The sequence below is a fragment of the Orycteropus afer genome, unplaced genomic scaffold (assembly GCF_000298275.1).
Source record: "Orycteropus afer afer isolate SDZICR_OR568_19922 unplaced genomic scaffold, OryAfe1.0 scaffold00017, whole genome shotgun sequence".
Lineage (NCBI taxonomy): Eukaryota > Metazoa > Chordata > Mammalia > Tubulidentata > Orycteropodidae > Orycteropus > Orycteropus afer.
Genome location: NW_006921604.1, coordinates 12,634,733 through 12,659,770, shown reverse-complemented (window position 1 = coordinate 12,659,770; position 25,038 = coordinate 12,634,733). Strand labels below are relative to the sequence as shown.

At 42.3% G+C, this 25,038-nt stretch overlaps 1 protein-coding gene across 1 annotated transcript in view; it reads left to right on the top strand.

The window, feature by feature from the left end:
* TBC1D8 (TBC1 domain family member 8) overlaps window positions 1-25,038 on the top strand; it is a 168,116-nt gene that overhangs the window by 122,697 nt on the left and 20,381 nt on the right. The window contains exons 7-16 of the mRNA XM_007959479.2: window positions 4,785-4,979; window positions 6,347-6,523; window positions 8,381-8,531; window positions 11,846-12,060; window positions 13,070-13,187; window positions 14,295-14,580; window positions 15,888-16,017; window positions 16,193-16,291; window positions 17,092-17,160; window positions 23,689-23,929. Of these exons, the coding sequence (XP_007957670.1) occupies window positions 4,785-4,979; window positions 6,347-6,523; window positions 8,381-8,531; window positions 11,846-12,060; window positions 13,070-13,187; window positions 14,295-14,580; window positions 15,888-16,017; window positions 16,193-16,291; window positions 17,092-17,160; window positions 23,689-23,929 (1,681 nt within the window). The remainder of the gene's footprint in view (window positions 1-4,784; window positions 4,980-6,346; window positions 6,524-8,380; window positions 8,532-11,845; window positions 12,061-13,069; window positions 13,188-14,294; window positions 14,581-15,887; window positions 16,018-16,192; window positions 16,292-17,091; window positions 17,161-23,688; window positions 23,930-25,038) is intronic.

Genomic DNA, 25,038 nt, shown 5'->3' with positions numbered 1-25,038 from the left:
CCCTAAGATACCCTTTTAACCTGGAACTGAATCCACTCCCAAAGATCACCTTTCAGCCAAATAATAGACTGGCTTATAAAATAAGCAATAACACCCATGAGCGATGTGCTCATTTAAACAGTTATATGAGACCTTGTTGTTGTTGTTGTTGCTATGTGCCGTCGAGTCGGCCCCGACTCATAGCGACCCCTCCTTGGGTTTCCGAGGCAGTATCACTACGGAAGTAGGATTGCCCAACCTTCCTTCCGAGGAGTAGCTGGTGGGTTTGAACCGCCAGCCGTCTGGTTAGCAGGCAAGTGTCTTAGCCACTATGCTACCAGAGCTCCCATATGAGACCTAAAGGTCGACATTTACCCTAAAGCAAAGATAAGGCGGTAAGGAGGAGCAGGAAAACTGGAGGGATGGCAGGTGGAGTGGAATTGGTAAGAGTGTTGACACACTGCAGGGATTGTAACCCGTGGCACGGAACAATGTGTGTATGAATTGTTGAATAGGAATCTCATTTGCTGTGTAAACAGTTCACCTCAGACACAATAAAAAATTTTGAAAAAAAAAAAAGTACATGCTTAGCAATAAAAGTTTTTCCAAAAACTCTTAGGAATGAGTCTTCTCCCATTTTACCCTCCAAAAAAGAAAAGAAAAAAGGCAACTTATAAAAGCCTTTGCCTTTTAAAAATTGGCAAACTACTTGGCTTTTATACTCTCCTGGAGCATTGTTGTTGCTGTTGTTAGGTGCTGTCTAGTCGGCTCCAACTCACAGCGACCCTGTGTGCAGTAGAACGGAACAGTGCCCTGCTCTGCATCGTCCTCATAGTCCCTGCTGTGCTTAAGCATCATTGCAGACACCGTCAGTGCATCTCGTTGAGGGTCTTCCCCTTTTGCACTGACCGTACACTTTACCAAGCATGATATCCTTCTCCAGGGACTGGTCCCTACATAACAAAAGTAGGTGAAACTAAGTCTGGCCATTTTTGCTTCTAAGAAGGATTCCAGCTGCACTTCTTCCAAGACATATTTGTTTAATCTTCTGGCAGTCCATGGTACATTCAGTATTCTTCATCAGCACAACAACTCAAAAGCTTCAACTCTTCTTTGGTCCACATTTCACATGCATATGAGGTGATTGAAAGTACCATGGCTTGGGTGAGGTGCATCTTAGTCTTCAAAGAGACATCTTTGCTCTACAGCACTCTAAGAGGTCTTTTGCAGCACATTTGCCCAGTACAATATGACATCTGATTTCTTGATTGCTGCTTCCTTGAGTATTAATGATTGAGAATACAAGTAAAATGAAATCCCTGACAACTTCAGTCTTTTCTCCATTTATCATGATGTTGCTTATTGTTTTGTTTTCTTTACGTACTGAAGACTGCAGTCTTTAATCTTCATCAGTAAGTGCTTCAAGTCAACTTCACTTTCAGCAAGAAAGGTTGTGTCATCTGTATATTGCAGGTTGTTAATGAATCTTCCTCCAATCCTGATGCCACATTCTTCTTCATACAGTCCAACTTCTCAGATTATTTGTTCAGCATACAGATTGAATAAGTATGGTGAATTGAATAAGAAAGGATACAATCCTGACGTACTCCCTTCCTGATTTTAAGCCATTCAGTATCTTCTTGTTCTGTTAGAACAAAAGCCTCTGTGTCTCTATGTACAGGTTCTTCATGAAAACAAATATTCTGGAATTCTCATTCCTCACAATGTTAGCCACAATTTGTTTCAATCCACACAATTGAATGCCTTTGGATAGTCAGTAAAACACAAACATCTTTCTAGTATTCTTTGCTCTCAGCTAAGATCCATCTGACATCAACATTGATATCCCTAGTTCCATGTCCTCTTCGGAATCCAGCTTGGACTTCTGGCAGTTCCCTGCCAATACACTGCTGCAACTGTTTTTGAATTATCTTTAGCAAGATTTTACTTGCATGTGGTACTACTAATATTGTTCGATAATTTCCACAGTCTGTTGGATCACTTTTCTTTGAAATAGGCACAAATACAGATCTCTTCCAGTCCATTGGCCAGGCAGCTGTCTTCCAAATTTCCTGGTATAGGTGGGTAAGAACCTTCAGAGCTGCATCTGTTTGTTGAAATATCTCAGTGGGTAATTTCATCAGTTCCTGGTGACTGATTTTTCACCGGTTCCTTCAGTGCAGCTTGGATTTCTTCCTTCAATACCATTGGTTCTTGATCATATGCTGCCTCCTAAAATGATTGAATGTCTGCGAATTCTTTTTGGTATAGTGACTCTGTCTTTCATCTTCTATTGATGTTTCCTGCATCATTCAATATTTTGCTCGTAGAATCCTTTAATATTGCAACTCAAGGCTCAAGGCTCAAGTTTTTCAGTTGTTTCAGCTTGAGAAACGCTGAGTGTGGTTTTTCCTTTTGGCTTTCTAATTTCAGGTCTTTGCACATTTCATTATAATACTTTACTTTGTCTTTTCAAGCTGCTCTTTGAAATCTTCTATTCATCTCTTTTATTTGAACACTTCTTCCTTTCACTTTAGCCACTCTCCATTCAAGAGCAAGTTTCAGAGTCTCTTCTGACATCCATTTGGTGTTTTTCCCTTTCTTGTCTTTTTAATGATCTTTTGCTTTCTTTTTGTATAATATTCTTTATGTCATCCCACAGCTTGTCTGATCTTCTGTCATTGGTGTTCAGTGCATCGAATCTATTCTTCAGATGGTCTCTAAATACGGGTGGGATATACCCAAGGTCATTCTATATCTCTCATGGAATTGTTTCAGGTTTTCTTCACCTTTAGCTTGAACATCATATGAGCAATTGATGATCTTCCACAGTCACCTCTTAGCTTTGTTCTGACTCATGATATTGAGGTTCTCCAGTCCCTCTTTCCACCAATGTAGTCAGTCTGATTCCTGTGTGTTCCATTTGGTGACGTCCACGTATACATTCACTGTTTATGTTGTTGGAAAAGGTATTTGCAATGAATAAGTCGTTGGTCTTGCAAAATTCTGTCATGCGATCTCTGGTGCCATTTCTATCACCAAGGCCATATTTTCCAACTACTGATGATCCTGCTTTGTTTCCAACTTTTGCATTCCAATCACCAGTGATAGTCGACACATCTTGATTCCATGTTTGGTCAATTTCAGACTGCAGAAGTTGGTAAAAATCTTCAATTTCCTTGTTTTGGCTTTGGTGGTTGGTGTGAAATTTTGAATAATAGTTGTATTAATTGGTCTTCCTTGTAGGTGTATGGATATTATCCTATCACTGACAGCACTGTACTTCAGGACAGATGTTGAAGTATTCTTTTTGATGATGAATGCAACACTATTCTCCTTCAGTTTGTCATTCCTGGAATAATAGACCATATGATTGTGAATACCAGTTCATTTCAGCTCACAAATGCCTAGAATATCAATCTTGATGGGTTCCATTTCATTTTTGACAACTTCCAGTTTTCCTAGATTCGTACTTCATACATTTCACATTCTGAGTATTAATGTATGTTTGCAATTGTTTCTTCACATTTTGAGTAGTGCCCCATAAGCAAATGACAATCCTGAAAGCTTTACTCTATTGGGAGAGGCTTATTTGCTGGCACTGTATCCGACAGTGTTTCACAGCTCTTCATGAAATTTTCTAGTAATCAACAGTGCTCACTGCTATTCATAAGGTTTTCAGTGACCAATGTTTTCACTAGTGGATGGACCCCATCCTTCTTCCCAGTCTGTCTTAGTCTAGAAGCTCCACTGAAACCTGTCCATCATGGATGACTCTGCTGGTATTCGAAATACCCATGGCATAACCTCCAGCCTCACAGCAACACACAAGCCACCACAGTAAGACAAACTGACAAGCAAGTGATGGCCTGGAATATTGTTAAAAATTAAAAATACTTCTTATAAAATGTATAAAGTCTCTTCTTACTATGTTGTTGTTAGGTGCCATTGAGTCAATTTCAACTTCTAGAGACTATATATGACAGAATAGAACTGCGCCATAGGGTTTTCTAGGCAGTATTATTTACAGGAAGGTGTTCTGGTGGTGTAATGCCTAAGGCATTTCATTGCTAACCAGAAGATTGGTGGTTCAAACTCAATAACCTCTCCATGGAAGGAAAGTGGGACAGTCTACTTCTATAAAGATTTACCATCTCAGAAACTAATGAGGTTCATTATAAGTTGGAATCGACTTGATGGCAATGAGTTTGGTTTTTTAGATGTAATCTTTACAGGAGCAGATTGCCAGGTCTTTGTCCCATGGAGCCACTGGGTGGGTTTGAACTGCCAACCTTTTGGTTAACAGCCACCCCATAACCATTGTACCACCAGGGCTCTTTCTTCGTACTATAAAATTCTGTAATTCTGTTCTTGGAAATGAGAGGGCCTGTTTTGACTTCCAGGTCTAAGCAGCTGAGTCCTTTAGGTTTTAGACAGTTCCTTACTTCTCTAACTGTGAGAAAAGCCCGTGGCTCTGTGACACATCAAGACCACCATGTTCTTGCTACTTGTAAGATACGAATGGGTTGACTAAGCACTGTTCTTTGGAAAAACTCAGAGCTCTTTCATATGTCTTCTCTTCTCCCTCCATGTCATTGTTCTGCATTAAGTGTCTTCATTTTCCAGATACTTAAGAGTTGAGCAAGAAATCCAGTAGCTGCTTTATATTTTTTTTATCTGTTATACCAATTCCTAATTGCAGTTATTGGGCTTTGCCTTCTATTTGGGGGATATTGTCTGAATATACAATTAAATGTCTTCTTTCTTTCTTACTGTCTCTTTGTGTGTACACTCTTTTAAAACAGGTAGTGAGCATTGAGAAGATGGAGGACACAAGTCTGCTGCCTAACCCCATCATTGTCAGCATCAGGAGCAAGATGGCCTTCCAGTTCATCGAGCTTAAGGATAGAGATAACTTGGTGGAGAGTCTGCTGGCGAGGCTGAAGCAAGTCCATGCCAACCACCCTGTGCATTATGACACCTCAAGTAATGAAGACATGGTATGATGATTCAAAGCAGTAGGATTCTGTACACGGAAAATTCCTTGTGTCACCACCTCTGGGGCAGTGGTCTCCAAAGGGGGGTTGCATGTAAAGATGATCTGTTGAGATACAAGAAAAATATGATAGCAATCGGATCACTGTATCAGACAATACATTATCACTTCTGATACACTCAGTGTCCTGAGTAAGTATTCCACAGGTTAGAGGGGCTACCAAGGCACCCCCACAGGTTAGAGAGGTTAATGAGACACCTTCATAGGTTATAGGGGTTGATGAGAAACCCCCTTACAAGTTGGAGAAGTTGATAGGGCACCTTTCCACCTACTGTATTCCCTATGTGTTGGAGTGGTCAATGGAGCAACCTTGCACATGTTAGAGGGATTGACCAGGCTCCCTCCTACAAGTTGGAGGGATTGACAAGGTACTTCCCACCTTTGGAGTGGATTGATAGGATATCCCTCTCATAGGTTAGAGGGTTGATGAGGATGAAGTTGTTTAGGGGCAAGTGTAACTTGCTGAAAGAGAGAAACTTCGTTGTTCTGTAGGTCAGACAGCTATAAAAATGGACCTGGGTTTTCCAGTGCCCAGTCCTCTTTTTCTATCACATCCATCCCTCACTTCCTCCACCTCACCCAAAGCAGTGATAGGGAGGAAAGGAGATTAAGTATCTCTCTATGTCCTAGAGTTGTTTTCTAGAGATGGTCATCCTCAGTACAAGAAGGTAAGGGGAGCCTGAGGTTGAACCCTTCCCAGCTTTTCTGGCCACCACATTAGACCCTTGCTCTATGGGTCAGCAGCATAGCCTCACTGGGAAAAGTCAGTATGGATCATTTCTTTCTAAGGATCAAATCTTGTTGGAGTTATGTTAGTCAGCTCTTTTCCCTCAAGTCTTAAATAGATAAAAACCAACAGCAAACCAGTTGCTGTGGAATTGATTCTGTCTCATGGAGAGCTCAAGTCTGTCAGACTAGAACCATGCTCCATAGGGTTCTCAGAAGCTGATTTTTCTGAAGTAGGTCTCCAGACCTTTTTCCAAGAAGCCTCTGGTAGACTTGAATCACCAGCCTTTCTGTTGGCAGCTGAGCACTTAACAGTTTGCACCATAAATAGATAAACCAAAAAATAAATAAGTAAACAACCAAACTCACTGCCATCGAGTCGGATCTGACTCTTCGTGACCCCTCCTTGGGTTTCTGAGGTGGTATTACTATAGAAGTAATATACTAAAGAAGTTTTCCTTCCGGGGAGTGGCTGGTAGGTAGGCATGTTTAAATCTGTATTCATTCATCCAAAGGCAAAACAAAAGCTATCCAACAATGAAAAGCATTGACTTTCTTTTTTCTCTCTTTTTTTTGGCCATGCAGACTTCACCTGTGTTTCCTTCAGCAAGCATGTGCAGTGACCACAAGTTTGGGGATCTTGAAATGGTGTCTTCTCAAAATAGCGAGGAAAGTGTGAAAGAAAAGAGCCCACTGCTTAACCCCGAGGCCCTGATAGCCATCTTCCAGCAGTCAGGCAGCCAGAGCCCTGACTCCCGCATGGTGGGTGAAGTGTCGCTGCCCTCTCTGGGCACCTGCAAAGCTGTGCCAGTAGCACAGGTGTGGTTTCACAGTTGTCTGACCAGTCATGGAAGATAGCACCTGCTAATAGAGCTCCAGCAGGGCCTGAGGAGAGCTGGTGCGGCTCTGGGTTGCCAGGCAGCCGTGAGCAGTTACTGCACTTCCTGCCTCGTGTCCCTCATTGGCAAAAAGGCAAAAAATGAAGGGCTCAGTTGATGCTAGTTGTCTGAGCAGCTAGGTCTGAGTGACTTGAGGACATAGTCAAAATGACTGGCAGTGGGTGGCTCTTATTATCTGCCCATTAATTAATTGATGCAGCTCCTGCCTGCACGGCCTGAAGAGCCACGAGTGCTTTTTCACGTAGGTTTTTCCAGAAATGGAGCAAGTCTTTCTGTCATTTTCAGTCCGCCTTTTTAGCCACTGGTGTCTGTGTGTGTGTTCCTTGATGTAATTTTTTGTTTTGTTTTGTTTTGTTTTTTGGGGCAAAGAGATACCATCTTCTACTTTTACTGAGCTAAAAATGCTTTCATTACACAAACCTAACGGTTTTCCTCTGTAGAGAGGATTTGAGGCATGTACAGTAAGGTAAATAGTCTAGAAATTGTATTTGGAAATGATGTCATGGAAGGTCGGAAGCCAGTGTTGCCAGCCATAGATACCAAGCGGTGACTACAAACATTATCTGTTAACCTTTCATGGCTCTTCTAGGTCGCTCCTTTACACTTCACTGATGGTTTCATTTTGAACAATGCTTTGCACATAGATGCTCAATCAATTCTTTTTGACTAAATGCAAGAGAAGATTGAATATACATATATGCACTTCTTCCATCACTAGAAAATATAAATAATTGAAAGCGTGCAAAAATATCCTCTTGAAAAGGCACTTTGAAAATCCTGGCTATCTGGGGATAATTTTAAATGTTTTCAGTTGCCTAGGGATTGACATACCCCTCCACGTGTTTAGGGGGTTGATGGGGAACTCTCACATTTTAGAGGGGTTTATGGATACTTCCTCACCTGTTGGAGGGGTTATTAGGGTACCACTCACATCTTAGAGGGGTTGATGGGGTACCCCATGTTAGAGGGGTCAATGCATACCCCCCACATGTTAGAGGGGTCAGTGGGTTACCCCCACATATTAGAGGGGCTGATGGGGTGCCCCCTACATGTTAGAGGGATTGATGGAGTACCTCCACATGTTAGAGGGGCTCATGGCATATCTCTCATGTTAGAGGGGCTCAGGGCATACCCCCCACCTGTTAGAAGGATTGATGAGACTTGTCCCTTGTAGGTTAGACGAGTTGACCAGGGTCCCTCCTTTCTTGTTTCTTAAAATGTAACTGTAATTTCAGTTCAGGTTAATGTTTTTCTCTGGCTGTCAGGAAGCTCAAAGCAAATGGTGATATCCTCCACCCCCCTTTGCCCTCTGAGTCAGCCTGTGCTGCAGCAGCCAGCTTGGTGTCAACATGGTCAGGATGTTAGGATTTGCCTAATATCACCATTACCATCCACACCCTCCCAGCTCCTTTGTGCTCCTTTTGTATTTGGGCATACATATACTTATTGTCCACATTGTCAGGGGAATTGTATTTTATTTGTGTAAATGCTCCCAGTGGGCTGTGAGCTCCTTAAAGGCTGCTGCTCCGTTCCTCATCTTTGTATCCTGTGTCTTACAGAGGCTCGTAAACATTTGCTGAACGAATACAGGCTTCATTGCCTGTGGTTGCTGGTTTCTGTGTTAAAAGGGGCAGTGCTTTCTCCGTGATGTATTGTGGATTAACTATGGTGCAGGGTGTGGGCAAATGTCTTTGTACATTAAGAATCTTTCCATTTCCAGTCCAGAGAACAGATAAAAATAAGCCTGTGGAACGACCACTTTGTGGAATATGGCAGAACTGTTTGTATGTTTCGCACAGAAAAGATCCGCAAGCTCGTGGCCATGGGGATCCCTGAATCTTTACGTGGCAAACTCTGGCTTCTCTTCTCAGGTAAGGGTTTCTGGTCTTCAGGCCAAATGTTTTGAGTCAGAGGCCTAAAACTGAGCGTTGTGTGGGTGTGTGCGCACGCACATGTGTGTGCAGATGACGTCATCTACTACTTTCTGACAGTGCAGTTCCTTCCTAAGAACTTCAGAAACCCATCTGTTTCAGCTGCAGGAACTTGGTCTAGTTGCTTGTGGTCTGTGGGCTGTAATGTTCTCTGTAAATGTGGAGGTCTGGGGCAAATAATCCCCTCTTGTTTAAAAATGACTTTATACATTGTGTTGAGAATTCTATTAGCAAACCCCTGGAAGTGAAGTGTCTTTATAGGCATGAGCTCTGAAATAGACTAAACAAGAAATCTTCATAAACTCTGCCTTGGTGGTGCAGTGGTTAAAGCGTTAGGCTGCTAATCAAAAGGTCAGCAATTCAAACCCACCAGCTGCTCCCCAGGAAAAAGATGTGGCAGTTTCTTCCTAGAAAGATTACAACCTTGGATGCTCTATGGGACAGTTCTAGTCTGTCCTATAGGGTTGCTGTGAGTCAGATTTGACTTGAAGGCAGTGGGTTTGTTTTTTGTTTCTTTGCTTTGTTTTTGGTATAGTGTCATTGAAAGAAATTCCTGAGTATAGTTTCTATTTGTCCCTCCTTCACTGAAGACAGATAGCGTCCATAAGAGACCACACTGCAGGAGATTGGTCTTCTGTCCCCATTTCTTCTTTCTGTATCATTTTATTCCTACAGCAGTGACCTTGTCTATCCTCAGGGCTTCCCTCTGCTGCTGTTTGATGGTTTCTGGGAGTCCCTCCCCAGGACACTTGTTGATGGATGGGTTCTCCAGAAATCACCTTAGTCAGACATTGCTCTGTCACTCTTTAAGCAGAAATTGTGAGTGATTTATTCTCTTTGGTAAAGAAGTCATAGGCACCATGAGTGGGAAGAGGAAAGAGGAAACCTGCAGTTGTGATGGTGTGAGTTTTCTGCTCCTGAAGGAAATGCTGATTTTGCCCTTTCAGGGTGCTGTGGGAGGCATGGTATTAAGCTCCCCGTCCCCAGTCCCACATGTGTTCATGTCAGCAATGAGGCTCTTAGAGACTGGGCCTCAGAACTGTCCTCTGACTCCTTGCTTGCCCCAGGCTCTGAACCTTGCCTTGTCCTACTTCGTGTGGATTCCTTATTCCGTCAGCTCTCTCCTCCCGCTTCACTATTTCTCCCCCAAAATAGTCCAGCCCTACTTCCCCTCTCCCTACTGGCATACTTGATGGCATTGAACTTGCTTGATATTTATTTATTTATCTAATATGTGTGAATGTGTGGGTATGTGAAAATATGCAGAGCAAAACAAACACCAATTCAATAATTCCTTCACACACAATACAGTGACATGGATTTCATCCTTCAAGTTCTGCAACCTTTCTTGCTATACTTTTCCAAATTATTCCACCTCCATTAAAATAAACCCACTAGCCCCTAAGTTTCTCCTCTTATCCTTTGAGTTGCTGTTGTCAGTTTGAACCCATACAGACAGTTCTTGAAAAGAGCACGGTGCCCAAGGTTGATGTTCTTTACTAATTAAGCTAAGCTACTGTTTGTTTTAAAGACAGCTTCTGGGGACCGTTTTGGGTTAAGGTTTAAAGACTATCTTAGAGCAATAGTTTCAGGGTTTCATCCACCCTCATGGCTCTAGAACGTTTGGATTTCATGATAATTTGAATGGTTATTTTTTGATACTTCAACGGGCAGTGAGTTTGGTTTCTGAGGGTTTTTTATATTTATTTATTGATGCACCTTGATTCACATGCTCAGACATCCCTCCTGCCCCCTGGCTGCTTTCTGCTGCTGCTTGTTCAGTGCCAACCAAAGACATGATCAAAACACTTCCATAAATCTCTTTAAGGCACATATACACACCCATCCTTTTTTTTTTTTTTTTTTAATTAAACACTTTAATTCAACATTTGCACACCCATCCTTTTTATAACCTGTGTGGTCACTTCATACAGGACAATGTCTTCATAGTGATAGAATGCTTCCTTTGTTGACAGAAATTTAAGCTGTTGCTTGATGAACAGGAGCATTTAGTGTAAATGCTGATTATTACACGTGATGTCATAGTGAGTGTTTAATAGCTATGAGGAGGATCTCAGTCAGGAGTTGCAAATGGGAGAGTTGAGAAGGAGGGTTTTTTTTACTAAACTCATTAAGAATTTTAAAACATTAACTACTAGTTAAAGGCAGAGTCAGGCCCCTTTCTGCAACCACTTGCCTTCCTGGCATCTCCCTGTATGAGGCTAATGTCAGTATGGGAGCCCACTATCCTGCCAGTTCTTGCAGAGTTTAATTGTTAACTCCTGTCGTGTCAGCCCCTGGTTCATGGCGACCCCATGCACCGTGGAACAGCATGCTGCCTGGTCCTGTACCATTGCCGCAATAGATTGTTGTGATCCTAGGGCAACCCCATGCACCATGGAACGGCATGCTGCCTGGTCCTGTACCATTGCCGCAATAGATTGCTGTGATCCTAGGGCCTCCACTGGCTGATTTTTGGTAACAGGTTGCCAGACCTTTCTTCTTACTCTCTCTTAGTCTAGAAGTGCCAGTGAAACCTGTTCAGCATCATAGTAACCTGCAAGCCTTCACTGACAGACACATGGTGGCTGTACATGAGGTGCATTGGCTGGGAATTGAACCTGAGTCTCCCACATAGAAGGCGAGAATTCTACCACTGAACCAAAAGCCAGCCCTGGTGCTGGCTGAGAGTGAATCAGATCCTCACGCAGCATTAATTCATCCCTGATGTTGGGCTGCTGGGCAGACAACAAAGGCTGCAGAGACCTGGGCTAGTGCAGGGAGTTTTCTGTGCTTCATCTATCTGCTTAGGTTTATACATCATGAGCTTAGCCTTCAGAACTCATGCTGGTGTATGCTGGCTCCATTTTAATTGTCAGCTTTATTTAATCACAGTTACATCTTCTCATGTGCTTTATACACAGCTGCTGAATAACTTCTTGTTGAACCAATGCATGACGCTTCTGTACTCCTCCTTCTGGTATTAGGAAATACAGTGTATGAAAAACGTATTAATACTATTTCTAGTGCAAGCTTTTCCACCCTCTATGTAAGGTTATTCTTAGAAAAGTCAAATTCTTTCTTTTTTTGGTTTTGATTTTGAAATAGACCACAGGTATAAATGAACTTTATTTGGTTACATAGTCTCAAAATATTTGATCCCACTGAGGCTCTCTGATGGACCAGCCCTTTCCCCATGTTGACACCAACCTGATAATCATTTCCTTTTAAAAAATTGCTTTTAAAACCATTAGATGCTGTCACAGACCTCGCCTCCCATCCTGGTTACTATGGGAATCTGGTAGAAGAGTCCATGGGGAAGTGTTGCCTAGTGACAGAGGAGATCGAACGTGACCTGCACCGTTCCTTACCAGAGCACCCCGCCTTCCAAAATGAAACAGGAATAGCTGCTTTGAGGAGAGTGCTGACAGCCTATGCCCACCGGAACCCTCAAATTGGATACTGCCAGGTGAAGTTGTGTGCACCAAAGAGCAGAGGTCTCCTGGGGGCTCTGTGTCTCACGTTTATCTACCTGGACCCTCTGGTTCTCTGCTCTTTTCAGCCATATAGTCCTGAGGGCTGTTTTGTGTGAAGGCACTGTGCTTGGTGCTGTGAGCAAACCGTGGTCCTTGCCCTTAAAGGACATACCTAAAAAGGGCCAAAGGACATTATCTTTGTACAGTCAAACTGGCTGATAATTAAGATTTAGGAAGTTGTCTAGTGCTGGGAGAAACATGTGCACTCTGATAGCTGTTTGCTCCAGGGCACATTCAGTCTTCACTGCTCCTCTGGAGCCTCCTTGTGGAATGGGATCACCTGTAACTCCCTTGGAGCTTTATGTTTCCTCTACAGAAACTATCAGGATGACTTCAAAAATGGCAGTGCTATTGGGGAGGAAAAAGATACTTAGGGCACTCACTTTCCTTCAAAAAAACACAAGTAAGACATCCTCTGAACAGTTTCTGAGTTCAAGGATATAGTAAATAAGCACAAGATACAAATCAGTAAGTTAAAACAACAAATGATCCAACACAAGACTGGATGAGAGTGTTTTCTGACATTTCAAAGTGTCAGATTTCAAATTTTGCTCTCCTGTGAGTGAGAAAAATGTGTGGCTGAATAAAGTTGTATGGGGTTGTGTGTTTGTGTGTGAAAGAGAGAGAGAGTGAGAGAGAATGTGTACGCAGCTAGATTTGATCAAAGCCCGAGGTGTGCAACACGGCTAAATCCAGCACTGCTGGATGGAGGACAGTGACTCAGTAGTGGCTGATTGCTGAACTGGTCCGCCTTGTGAGAACCCACAGTGATATCATGGCTATCCCATTTCATATTGTCAGTACAGTTGGAATGTGCTATTTTCTGTCACCTGCAAAAATTTTTTAAGTATGTGGATCATTTGGGCTTGTACATTTTTAAATCTCTGTGGTATCGTGCGCCTTGGCCAGTAACTTGTGGCTCCTCTCTGAACTCCTGAGCAGTCCATGAACATCCTGACCTCAGTATTGCTGCTGTATGCCAAAGAAGAAGAAGCCTTTTGGTTGCTGGTTGCTGTGTGTGAGCGGATGTTGCCTGATTACTTCAACCACCGAGTGATAGGTAAACTGCCCTCCTTCAGTTGTCTCTACCTGGAGAATAATGACAAAGCTTGGGGAAAGAAGTTTATCATCAGTCCTAGTTACAAAATCCCTCTGTACCACTCAGCTCATCTCTGCACACATATACTTTGATTCTTGAATTTGAAAATGAACTCGTGGGATTTTCTGTACAGTTCTGGCAAAATGGTGGCATAAGGTAACTTAGATACTCTCCTGCTATAGACACCTATACGTTTTGGATAAATGAAAACGTATTATTTTAGGTGGATAGCTAAATTTACAAGAAGGAATTCCTAGACCCAAGGAATAAGTAGCAAAGTGAAAAACAGAGTAGTTCTGCACTGACACTAAGACCTGGGAAGGAACTCTGGTGGTATAGTGGTTAAAGCATTCAGCTGCTAAAGAAAAGGTTGGTGGTTCCAACCCACCAGCTGCTCTTAGGGAGAACAATAAGGCAGTCTGCTTCTGTAAAGATTTACAGCTTTGGACATCCTATGGAGCAGTTCTACTCTGTACTGTGGGGCCACTGTGAGTTGGAATTGACTCAATGGCAGTGAGATTTTAGTGAGTTAGGAGTTCTTTATTTTGGATGAAGGACTGTTGTCAGATATATGGACTGGAAACATTTTCTCCTTGTTTGAAACTTGCATTTTTATTTTATGATGGTGTCTGTTGAAGAAGGCTGTCTTAAATTTTGGTGAAATTCAACTTAAAATTTTTTCTATAGTTAGTACTTTTGTGTGCTTAGAAATTTTTCCTTTTCCTTATGCTTTCTACTAGAAGTTTTACATGTAGCTTTTATATCTAGGTGTCTATGGTTTATTTCAAATACGTGTTTCTATATGGTGTGAGGTAGAGGTTGAGGTTATTTATTTATTTTCCATACAGCTATCCAGTTGATTCAGCATTATTTTTTGAAAAGACTATCCTTTTCCTATTATATAACCTTAGCGAAAATGCCAAAAATCAGTTTGCTAATTGTGGCTTCTTTTCCGGGCTCTGTACTCTGTTTCCTTGTTCTATTAATCTCAGCGTAGTTTTCATTCTGGCTAACTTTAGAGAGTGTGAAGCCCTCCCCAACCAAAGCCTTGTTGCCTTTCTTTTTAAGGGGCTCAAGTGGACCAGTCTGTCTTTGAAGAGCTCATCAAAGAACACCTCCCCGAGCTGGCAGAGCACATGAATGACCTCTCAGCCCTGGCGTCCATATCTCTCTCGTGGTTCCTGACTCTGTTCCTCAGCATTATGCCTTTAGAGAGTGCAGTGAATGTTGTAGACTGCTTCTTCTATGATGGGATCAAAGCCATCTTCCAGTTGGGGCTGGCTGTGCTCGAGGCCAATGCTGAGGACCTGTGCAGCAGCAAGGACGATGGCCAGGCCTTGATGATCCTCAGCAGGTGGGTTCTGGCCATCTGCTTCTGTGGCAAACTGGGGGTAGAGCGTGGAGCCTCGGTACTCTGGGAGACCACAGGTAGGACAGCAGCAGGTGCTCAGCAGTGTCGTCACTTTGGGAGCTTTTTCAGTTCCTCTCTGCCTCTACGCTCCTGTCAGTCTTTCGCCTCCCAGAGCCAGTCCGCGGTACTATTACCAGTGTGTGTTGAAGAGCCCCATCTTCCCTTACTCCTCTCCTCCAAGTAAGAGTCCAGTAATAGAGAGGGCTATCATGTTTTCTTTAAGAACATTCAAATGTCTTATGAGTCTAGATGTTCTACAATGGCCTTGAATGGGAAAACTCTAGGAAATGTTGGCTCCAGACAGCTGTCTGGATATTTCAGACATCTTATGGTTGCAAAAAAAACCTCACTGCCAGATCTGACTCATAGCGACCCCTCCTTGGGTTTCAGAGGTAGTATCACTATGGAAGTAGATTGCCCCATCTTCCTTCTGGGGAGTGGCTGGTGGGTTTGAACCACCAGCCTTCTGGTTAGCAGTCAAATGCCTTAGGCACTATGTCACCAGAGCTCCTTCCAGTTGGAAGGAAGATGGGGCAATCTACTTCCGTAGTGATACTGCCTCGGAAACCCAAGGTGGGGTCGCTATGAGTCGGGTCCGACTCAACGACACATAACAACAGCAATGGTTGCAAGGAAAGAAAAGTCAAATTAGGCTTAGGACTAAAACCTGGTTCTCTTGGAGATGGAATCGCATTTAAAATTGTGATTCCCTTTAAGAATGGGAGCAGTAGTGAGTCAGGTAGGATTCTCATCTTCCAACAGGAAACCTGGGTTCTGTTCCCCGCTAGTGCCCCTCATACACAGCCACCATCTGCCTGTCAGTGGAGGCTTGCGTGTTGCTCTAATGCTGAACAGGTTTTAGTGGAGCTTCCAGACTAAGACAGGCTGGGAAGAAAAGCCTGGTGATCTGAAAATTAGACAGTGAAAACACTATGGGTCACAAAGATTGGATCATAACCAATCACAGGGGTGACACAGAACCAGATAGTGTGTTGTTCCACTGAAACCTTTTGTACATTATTTCACTGAGGAGTCTTGAACCCCAGAAACTTGTCCTTGGAGCCCAGATTGACAAGCCTGGCTTTATGAGGACATTAATTGCTAACTTGCCTTTCTCACACCATGTATGGAGTCAACTGAGCTATATAAGAAAGTGCTTCAAAATGTGTGAAGCCCCCTGTCAGAGTAGGAGGTGTCCTGTGGTTCCCAGATGAGGATAAACGTGTCTTCATGTGGATGGTTGTGCTCAGGTTTCTGGATCACATAAAAAATGAGGAGAGCCCTGGGCCCTCAGTCGGCAGCTACCATGCTTTTTTCTCCGATGACCAGGAGCCCTACCCTGTGACTGACATTGCTGACTTGATCCGGGACTCCTACGAGGTAACTAGAGTCTACCCTCACCCCACAGACACACTCCCTGCATGTTCCCACCTCCGTCCCTAGGGAGCTTTTTGGAAGATGGACTTCCAGGGGGGATTCCTGGGTGATTTCTTGTTTCCTCTGTTTCTGCACAGAAGGGGATTTTGTAAGTGAGTGAGCCCTTATTTTCCTGCAGAAATTTGGAGACCAGTCTGTGAAGCAGATTGAGCACCTGCGTTGTAAACACAGGATCAGGGTTCTCCAAGGGCATGAAAATACCACAAAGCAGAATGTGGTGAGTAGGGAGCTCCTCAGAGTGGCTGTTTGCAGCAGTTGGGGGTTCACCTGGGAGAAGCATACGTATGTGTGTCCATTATGGTGATGTAATGTAGGAATGCTGGCATTTTTTTTTTTTTTTTTTTTGCGTTAAATTAAAAACTTGGATGACCTGGTATGCAAACAGCATTAGTTATGGAATCAGAGTGTGAGCAAGGGAACCATTCTGAGCCTTGGTTTTTCCATTTGTAAAATGGGGATAATAATACCTACCGTGTAGGATTGGGAGCTCTGGTAGCATAGTGCCTAAGTCATTTGACTGCTAACCAGAGGCTGGTGGTTCAAACCCACCAGCCACTCCTCAGAAGGAAGGTTGGGCAATCTACTTCCGTAGTAATACTGCCTCAGAAACCCAAGGAGGGCTTGCTATGAGTTGGATTAAGTGAGGTGGGATATAAAATGCCTAGCACAGATGGTTTGCAGCAGGTGTGGGTTGTTATTCAGAAGGAAATTGCTGGCCAAGCTGTATCTTCACTAACTTTTCAGCTTCCATTAGAACTTAATACATTAGTCCTGAAGCACTATTGAATGACTTAGAGGTCAAGGATAAAATTGGGGAAAGATACTGTAAAGTGATCTTTGTATCCGAAAGGTCTGGAAGCTGCAGCTGCTCCGGTGGAAAAAGCTGTTCCACAGGGCAGTGGGTGTCGCAGCACGCCCAGTGCTCCACACTAGGAGGAAAAGCTTCCCCTCCTCCTCCTGTCCTTCTGGGGGTGCAGGTGTAGAATTCACTGCATCACTCTTTATTCTTTCCTGAAGCTTCGTGTCGTTATCCCAGAAGTCTCGATTCTTCCTGAAGACTTAGAGGAACTCTACGACTTATTCAAGGTATGGAAATCTGGAGAGATGAGGGAGTTGCAGGCCTGGGGCCAGGCCAGAGCCAGTGCCACCCAGCCCGTCCAGGGTGGGAGCACACAAATGCCATCGGCGTTGGCTCCGTGCTATTTTGGGGCAGCAGGGGTTGAAGCTGCCCGTGTCTGCCAGCTCTGTCTTTCCCATGTCTGCTTGCTTCTGCTGAGAACCTTCACAATCTCACTCCTCTATCAGCAGCTTTCTTCCTAGATGGTGTGAATGTTCTAGCTGGAACCCAGACCATAGCCAAGCATCTGAGAGGAAGGAGGCAGGGGGTTCTCTTGGGAACCAGACAGGCCGGGCATGGCTCACGCACGGGAGCTCCTACTGCGCTCCTTTGAGGGTCTGGTGCTGGTGATCCATACTTCTAGCTGTTTACTGTTCTAATGAGCTGCCTGTCCATGGCAACTGTTACTGAAATTATCACCTCATGTGGTTTTTAATTCCTCATAATCCTACCTCACAATATATGTATACCTGTTTTTATATTTGTGTAGCTGATATGCATGCTAATTTTTATTCTCCGTTTTCTTGTGCTGCTGTTATTAACACTTGTATACTTGTTAGCATTTTTTTAATGACTTTATAATCATCATATTGGTAACACTTAATATATTAAACCGTACTTCTAATAGTTAAACACTGAGGTGGATTCCCAGGTTTTGCTACTTAAATCACCCAGCAAAGAACATCTTCAAGCATTTTGTTAGAAGTTTTCTTGCTTGAAACAGTCCATAAAAATGGGAGTGGAGAGGCAGACACATGGATCCCTTGTTGATATTCAGACAGTGAAGGAAGAAAAATTGCAAAAAATAAGTACAGCGTTGAAAAGGGTGCAGGCTCTGGTGATGGAAAAATTAGAGAATGGTTAATGGTTATGGTTGAACAACATGATGCATGTATTTAATGTCCCTGAGTATATGATTGAAATGGCAGATGTTTGGTTGCCTGTATATTAACCACAGTGAAAACCAAGTACTCCAAAAAAGCAGCAGCAGCAGCAGCACACTTCCTGGGAGGAGACTCTGAGTTTCTTTCACCTTTGAACTCAAGTTGCCAAAATCGTTGAAACAGAAATAACCAGCATTTTTTGATCCTCAGAAGAAACTCTTGTGGTGTAGTGGTTAAGGCATCTGGTTGCTAATCAGAAGGTCAGTGAGTGGTTCAAACCCACCAGCCACTCTGCAGAAGAAAGATGAGGCAGTCTGTTTCTCTAAAGATTTACAGCCTTGGAAGCCCAATGGGGGTTGCTATGAGTTGGAATCAACTCGATGGCATAAGTTTGGCTTTGAGCTTTTGGTGCTGGTCCTCGGAAAGCAGAGCCCCAGGTGTTGGAAACCTCCAAGTACCTGAGTGGCACGTTTCTCTGCAGTCTCCAAGAAGGCTGGGGTTAGTGTTTCCTGGCACTCCTCAGCTGTGACAAGCAGGATGTGTGTGAGAACTTCTCAGACCCAAGCCTCCCATTAACATTACCTGTTTCTGAGTTTTATCACTTCCTTTGTTGCGTGAAGAGAAAGCATGGAGTCAAAGATTACTAGGTGTCCCCACCCCCCAACCTCTCTTGGGCCTTCAAGGAGGAAAAATGGGGAATTCTAGGGTCAGAAGAGCAGATAAACAGATGATTTGTTTTGAAGCTTAAAAAGCCATTCATTTAGGTTTTTATAATGCTAAAAGGAAAAAAAAAAACTTACAAAACTCTATAAATACGAGATCTTTTCAAATGCACTGCCAAAAGAAATTCAAGTAATCAAGTTGTCTAGTTTGGTTTGTGCAAGTGGGGTGCTTGCCTTACACATGCAGCTCAACACCTCAGTCCCCTCAAACCCCGGCTCCAGCATCACACCCATGACAGCCTCTCCGACTGCTCTGTTCCCTGACAGTACTGACTCCTCTGAATTTCCATGGTCAGGACTTTATGTATTTTAATACTCCTATTAGTACTGTGGGGCACAATGTTCTGGAGTTGGGTTTTATACACACGTCTTGTCTTTTGAATCAAAATTTTCTTTTCTCAAGGGAAGGGGCCATGTAGAAATGCCCTTACAATGTTTTATAAATATGTGATGTTATTTTCTTTAAAAAAATTGTTTTATTGTGGTAAAAATAATAAGTGATAAAACTTGCCATTTCAACATATTTTGCATGTACGGTTTAGTGACATTGGTTACACTCATGTTGTGCAACCATTACCACCCTGTATTTCAGACTGTCCCACCACCTTTAACAGAAACTCAGTGCCCCCTAAGCAATGACTCTACCTTTTCCACCTGCAGTAACCTCTAATACACATTGGTCTCTATGTATTTGCCAATTCTAGATCCAAACCAAAAACCATACCTCTACCCACTGCCACTGAGTCAATTCCAACTCATAGCGACCCTTTAGAGCAGAGTAGAACTCCTCCATAGAGTTTCCAAGATTGTAAATCTTTACAGAAGCAGACTGCCTCATCTTTCTCCCATGGAGCAACTGGTGGGTTCGAACTGCTGACAGTTTGGTTGGCAGCCGAATGCTCTAACCACTACACGACCAGAGTGCATTATATTCTTGATATTTATATAAAATTATAGATAGTTCATATAAATGAAATTGTACAATATTTGTCCTTTTGTGACTGACATGTCATTCAGCATGGTGTTTTTAAGGTTCATCCATGTTGTAGCATGTATCAGAACTTCATTTCTCTTTATAGCTGAGTAATATTCTGTTTCATGTATATACCATATTTTGTGTATCCATTCATTGTTGATGCTGTCTTTTGGCAATTGTGAATAGAGCTTCAATGAACATCGGTGTGATGAGTTCCTCTTATATAATATTTTATTGTCTTTTCAGTGAAAGTTTACACAATAGTTTAGGTTCTTATTCAACAATTTCTATACAACTTGCTCAGTGACATGGGTTACATTCTTCACAATGCATGAAGATTCTCATTATTTCTGTTCTGGTTGTTTTGTTCCCATTCATCTAGTTTCCCTGCCCCCTTACATTCTCATCTTTATATTTAAAGTAGTTGTTGATGGTTTGGTCTCATATAGATGATTTTTTAAAGGTGCATACTACTAATTGGCGATGCTCTTCATTTTGTGAGCCAGTCTATTTTATCTATTTTATTTAGATAAAAGGTGACCTCATGCTAGTTTTAGATTCAAGATTTAAAGAGTTGATGTGATGGATTCTTAATAAGGAATCCATGCCTTAATTTTAGAATTTCATTCTATCTGTCCTTAAGCCTGAATTATGTGGGCATGGGCATTCTTTATGTTAACAAGAAACAGCTCTGACTGTCTTTGTTAAATACTCTTTTCTATTAGAAGTGAGCAATGTGATTGGTGCTTAATGAAATGTATTTTTAGTGTTAATTTGAAGTATTCCTTTAAATTACATAAATTCAGATTTGTGATGTTTCCTACTCTTTGAAATGAAGAACAGCTTCATGGATTTTATTCTCCAAGTAGGATGTGAACAGTATAAATACAGACTCCAGGTCATAAATGACTCCTGCACACACCCTGCAGCAGTGCTTTATGTAGTCAATGAATGTGTTCGTATTAATGGTCAATTGAATGCCTTCATGATTACTGGCTTATTTTATGCCCTAGATGGTTTCTTTTTTTGATACGATTTTGCTTGCTTAGTGTTTTGAGTAAGACTTGTATTTTCTAAAATAGAAAGACTTTTATTTTCAAACTTTAACTGAAAGACATGAAACACAGAAAATAAAATTATACCTATTCTCAGCATTAAAATAAAACAAAACAAACCTTTTAAAGTAAGAAATGAAAGTGGCTCGTACTGGCTGCGCATGCTGGCTGCCCCTACAGTCTCACCTTGTACAGGTGATTATCACTAACAATACGGCAGTCATCTTTCTTGATTTTCCCCCTTGTACCTGCGTCTATTTGTAGACACACACACGCACTTTTGTCCCATTAAAGTGGGATTGTACTACACAATTGCCTGCATTTTCTCGCCAGCTAATCACATACTGAAACCTGTGAGAGCTGGCACTCCACAGGACTGCTTTGTTTTTCAGTCTTGCAGGTTTTCTTAACTTTGACAGGGTGCGGTTTTACCGCTCTTCTATTACTATTAGTGGAAAATATTTGTATTTGCCTTCTCTCACAGCTTTCCACCTTACCCAAGTTCTGGCTTTCACAGTTTTTACTGGACTGACTTTTTTTAGATCAGTACTACAGAGCTTTCTCTCTCTCTCTCTCTCTTTAATTGTGATTTGGGTGAAAGTTTACAGAACAAGTTCATTTTCCCTACAACAGTTTGTACCCATTTTGTCTCATGACATTAATTATAATCTCCATAATGTAACCGCTCTCTTCCCACTTCCTCCCTGTTGTTCGCTCTTCCCTGTGTCCTTTCCTATGCATCCCTGCCCTCTGAGCTATCTCCCTGCACAAGTGCTGCCCTTCTTATCTCCCACGATTGATTGTTCTAAGGAAGGTACCTCTCTTTTGTCTTTCTTAAAAATACTTTATTGTGTTTTAGGTGAAAGTTTACATAGCAAATTAGGTTTCCATCTAACAATTTTTATACCTCTTGGTCCATGACACTTGTTACGTTTTTCACAATGTGTCAACATTCTCATTATCTCCATTCTTTTGGTTCTGTTTCCATTATTCTAGCTTCCCTGCCCCTCCTTGGCTTCTCATCTTTGTTAGGGTAAATGTTGACTACTTGTTCTCATGTAGTCAATTATTTAAGGGAGCAAGGTATTCATGGGTGATATGGTTTATTTTATAAGCCCATCTTTATGTGGATAAAAGGTGACCACTGGGTCTCTTCTCTTTTTTAATGACTGCATAGTTTCATTTTGTGACTGAACCTTAATTTATTTAACCATTCACCTATTGAGGTCTATTTATGTCATTTCCAGGTTTTTGCTATTTTGTAAACAGTGCTGTACATTCACCCAGACACCAGTGCTGCTGTTTCTGTAGGATGGGTTCCTTGAGGTGGAATTTCTGCATCACAGGGAATGCACATACCCAGTTTAGGCAATACTGATAAAAAGTACCTTTCAGATGTTTGATTTTGCCAATTACAGCTCTACCCAGTACCTAAGGAAGCTCATTTTCTTACATTCCACACTCACCAGCATTTAATATCATTGCTCTTATAAACTTTTGCTAGTCTGGTGGGAAATTGCATTTCATTTTAATTTAAATTTGTTCACTAGTGAGGTTGAGTACGATCTCCTAAGTCTGTTGTCTAATTGTCTTTGAGTCACCTGTTCATATCCTTTACCTATTTTATTGGTTGTCTTCCTGTGGGATTCTTTGTAAAGTAGCTCTATTAGTCCTTTGCCTGTATATTACAACTCTTCTTTCCTGGGCAGCATTTTGTAGGCCCTTAGCATCACAGTATACACAAATATACATGAAAATTTATAGTGTGCCTTGGATTTTTAGGAATGGAGTTTTATTAGACCTTCATTTCACACACAGAAGTTCTTGTACTTTTTAGATTTTGCAAAGCCTATGTGAAGAATACAGACTACTGACAACAAATGGCATTTGGGTTTCCATCCAGGGATATGTGCATATGTGTCACAGTGTCCGCCCTTGTATCTGTCCCATCTTTGTGGGTAGAGGGTATTGAAATTGCAAAGAACCCTGTAGTCATTGGGAACCGTTTCAGGCTTTTGTGACTGGAGATGTCCAAAGAGGTAATGGAGAATGGATCTACATGATACATTCTAAAAAGGTCATCTTGGTCCTTGGCGACAGAGAGAGTATTGTTTGCTTTCATTTCCATTCTATTCCCAAGGCTTAGGATCACCTATTTTTTTTTTCCTTTTAGTTGTTTAAGCTGTTGATCTGTTCATGTGAATCAAAATTCAGAAAGGATGGAAGAGTCTATGGTACAAGTTTTCCTTTCATTTTTGGGTTCTGCCCCCTGACTTCTTCTTGCCACAGATAACCAGTGTTATTAGTTTCTTCTGTTTCCTATAAATTTCTCTAATACTTTTGATTTTCAAACAATATGATTGACAGTGATAATACCAGAATAAAAATTACATCTCTTCTGTGTTAAAGTTACATATTCACGTAAGTGAGGGCTACAAGGTAACAAAGGAGCTCTGGTAGCATAGTGGCTAAAGCACTTAACTGCTAACCAGAAGGCTGGCGGTTCAAACCCACCAGCCACTCCTCGGAAGAAAGGTTGGGCAATCTACTTCTGTAGTGGTAACCGCCTCGGAAACCCAAGGAGGGGTTGTTATGAGTCGGGACCGACTCGATGGCGCATAACAACAACAACACAAGGTAACAAAGAAAAATTTCACATCTGATTCATTGGAGTGGTGAGATCATGAGTAATTTTAACTTTTCCTTTGTTTGTGCTATAACATTGCTTATGCAGTAAACAGTTACTGGAAGAGGCAGAACAAGGCGAGAGGAGGGCCTTGTGGGTTAGCCCTGGCTGTTTGCATGCCATCCCCCACACGAGCAGTGGTCTCATGGATCTCTTCTCCCTCTTGTTTCTAAGAGAGAACACATGATGAGCTGTTACTGGGAGCAGTCCAGTCCTGTGGTGCAGCGCCATGACCCCAACAGGCCTTATGCAGAGCAGTACCGCATAGACCCTAAGCAGTTTGTAAACCTGTTTAAGCTTGTCTCACCATGGACCTGCGGAGCCCACACAGAGATCCTTGCAGAAAGGACTTTCAGACTCCTGGATGACAACATGGACCATCTCATTGAATTCAAAGGATTTATTAGCTGCCTAGGTATGACTTCATGGGTTTTTATTATAGTGAGTTGATTTGGGATATGAGTCTGTGAACAGAAGGCAAAGTGGATTGTGTAGCAGCAGACAAATCCACATGATGTAATGCGTTTGTGACTGGCTTGACATGACTGTGGTTTCCTTTTTATTTTATTATTTTGTTGTTGAGAATATATACAGCAGAACATACAATGATTCAACAGTTTCTACATGTTCAATTCCGTGACACTGATTACATTCTTCCAGTTGTGCAGCCATCCTCTTTTGCTGAGTTACTCCTCCTCCGTTACCATAAACTCACTGTCCCCTGAGGTTATGACTATGGTTTTAATTATCACTCTGCAGACTGCCCTGATGGGTGGGCACTGTCATGCTTCCTTAAGGGGGTGGGGGAATGGGCACAGGTGATGCTCTCTGAAGGCTTGTTACATTCTTGACCTTGTTGTCTTTGATACCTAGAAGGTGGTAGTTTGGCTTGTTATGAGCCACATTCCTAATCTTTTTACATAAAACTGAAATTTTTCAAAAGGAATGAGGTCAGACAGAATCCGTGGGGTTACCTTGTAGCTTAAACATCATCAAATCACTGCCTTAAAAATTTGAATTTCATAATCAAGAGAAGCAATTAAATATATATATATATATAAAGGAGCTTTGGTGGTGCAATTTGAGTATTACTCTGTTCATTTGGCTGCTAAACAAAAGGTTGGTGGTTCAAACCTACCAGCCGCTCTGCAGAAGGAAGATGGGGCAGTCAGCTTCCATAGAGATTTACAACCTTAAAATCCAATGGTGGGGGGGTTCCAGCAAGATGGCGGACTAAGCACAAGGACTGCACAGACGCTCTTCAACAAAGAAAAGGAAAACCAATTAACACAGACACAGGAAATAATCTTGGACCCCTGAGCCTTGAAGGGAAGGATACAAAAGTGGCCTAATCCCAACTAGCAGAAGAATTTGCTTGAAAATACCAAAAAAGGAGACACACGGAGCTGCGGTCTGGCAGCGGACTGAGCGACCCTGACGGCACAGACGACACAGCTTGGAGATTCCCGAGTGGTGGTATGACCTAAGAATTAACCCAAAAATCACCCTACTAGCCAGAGACTG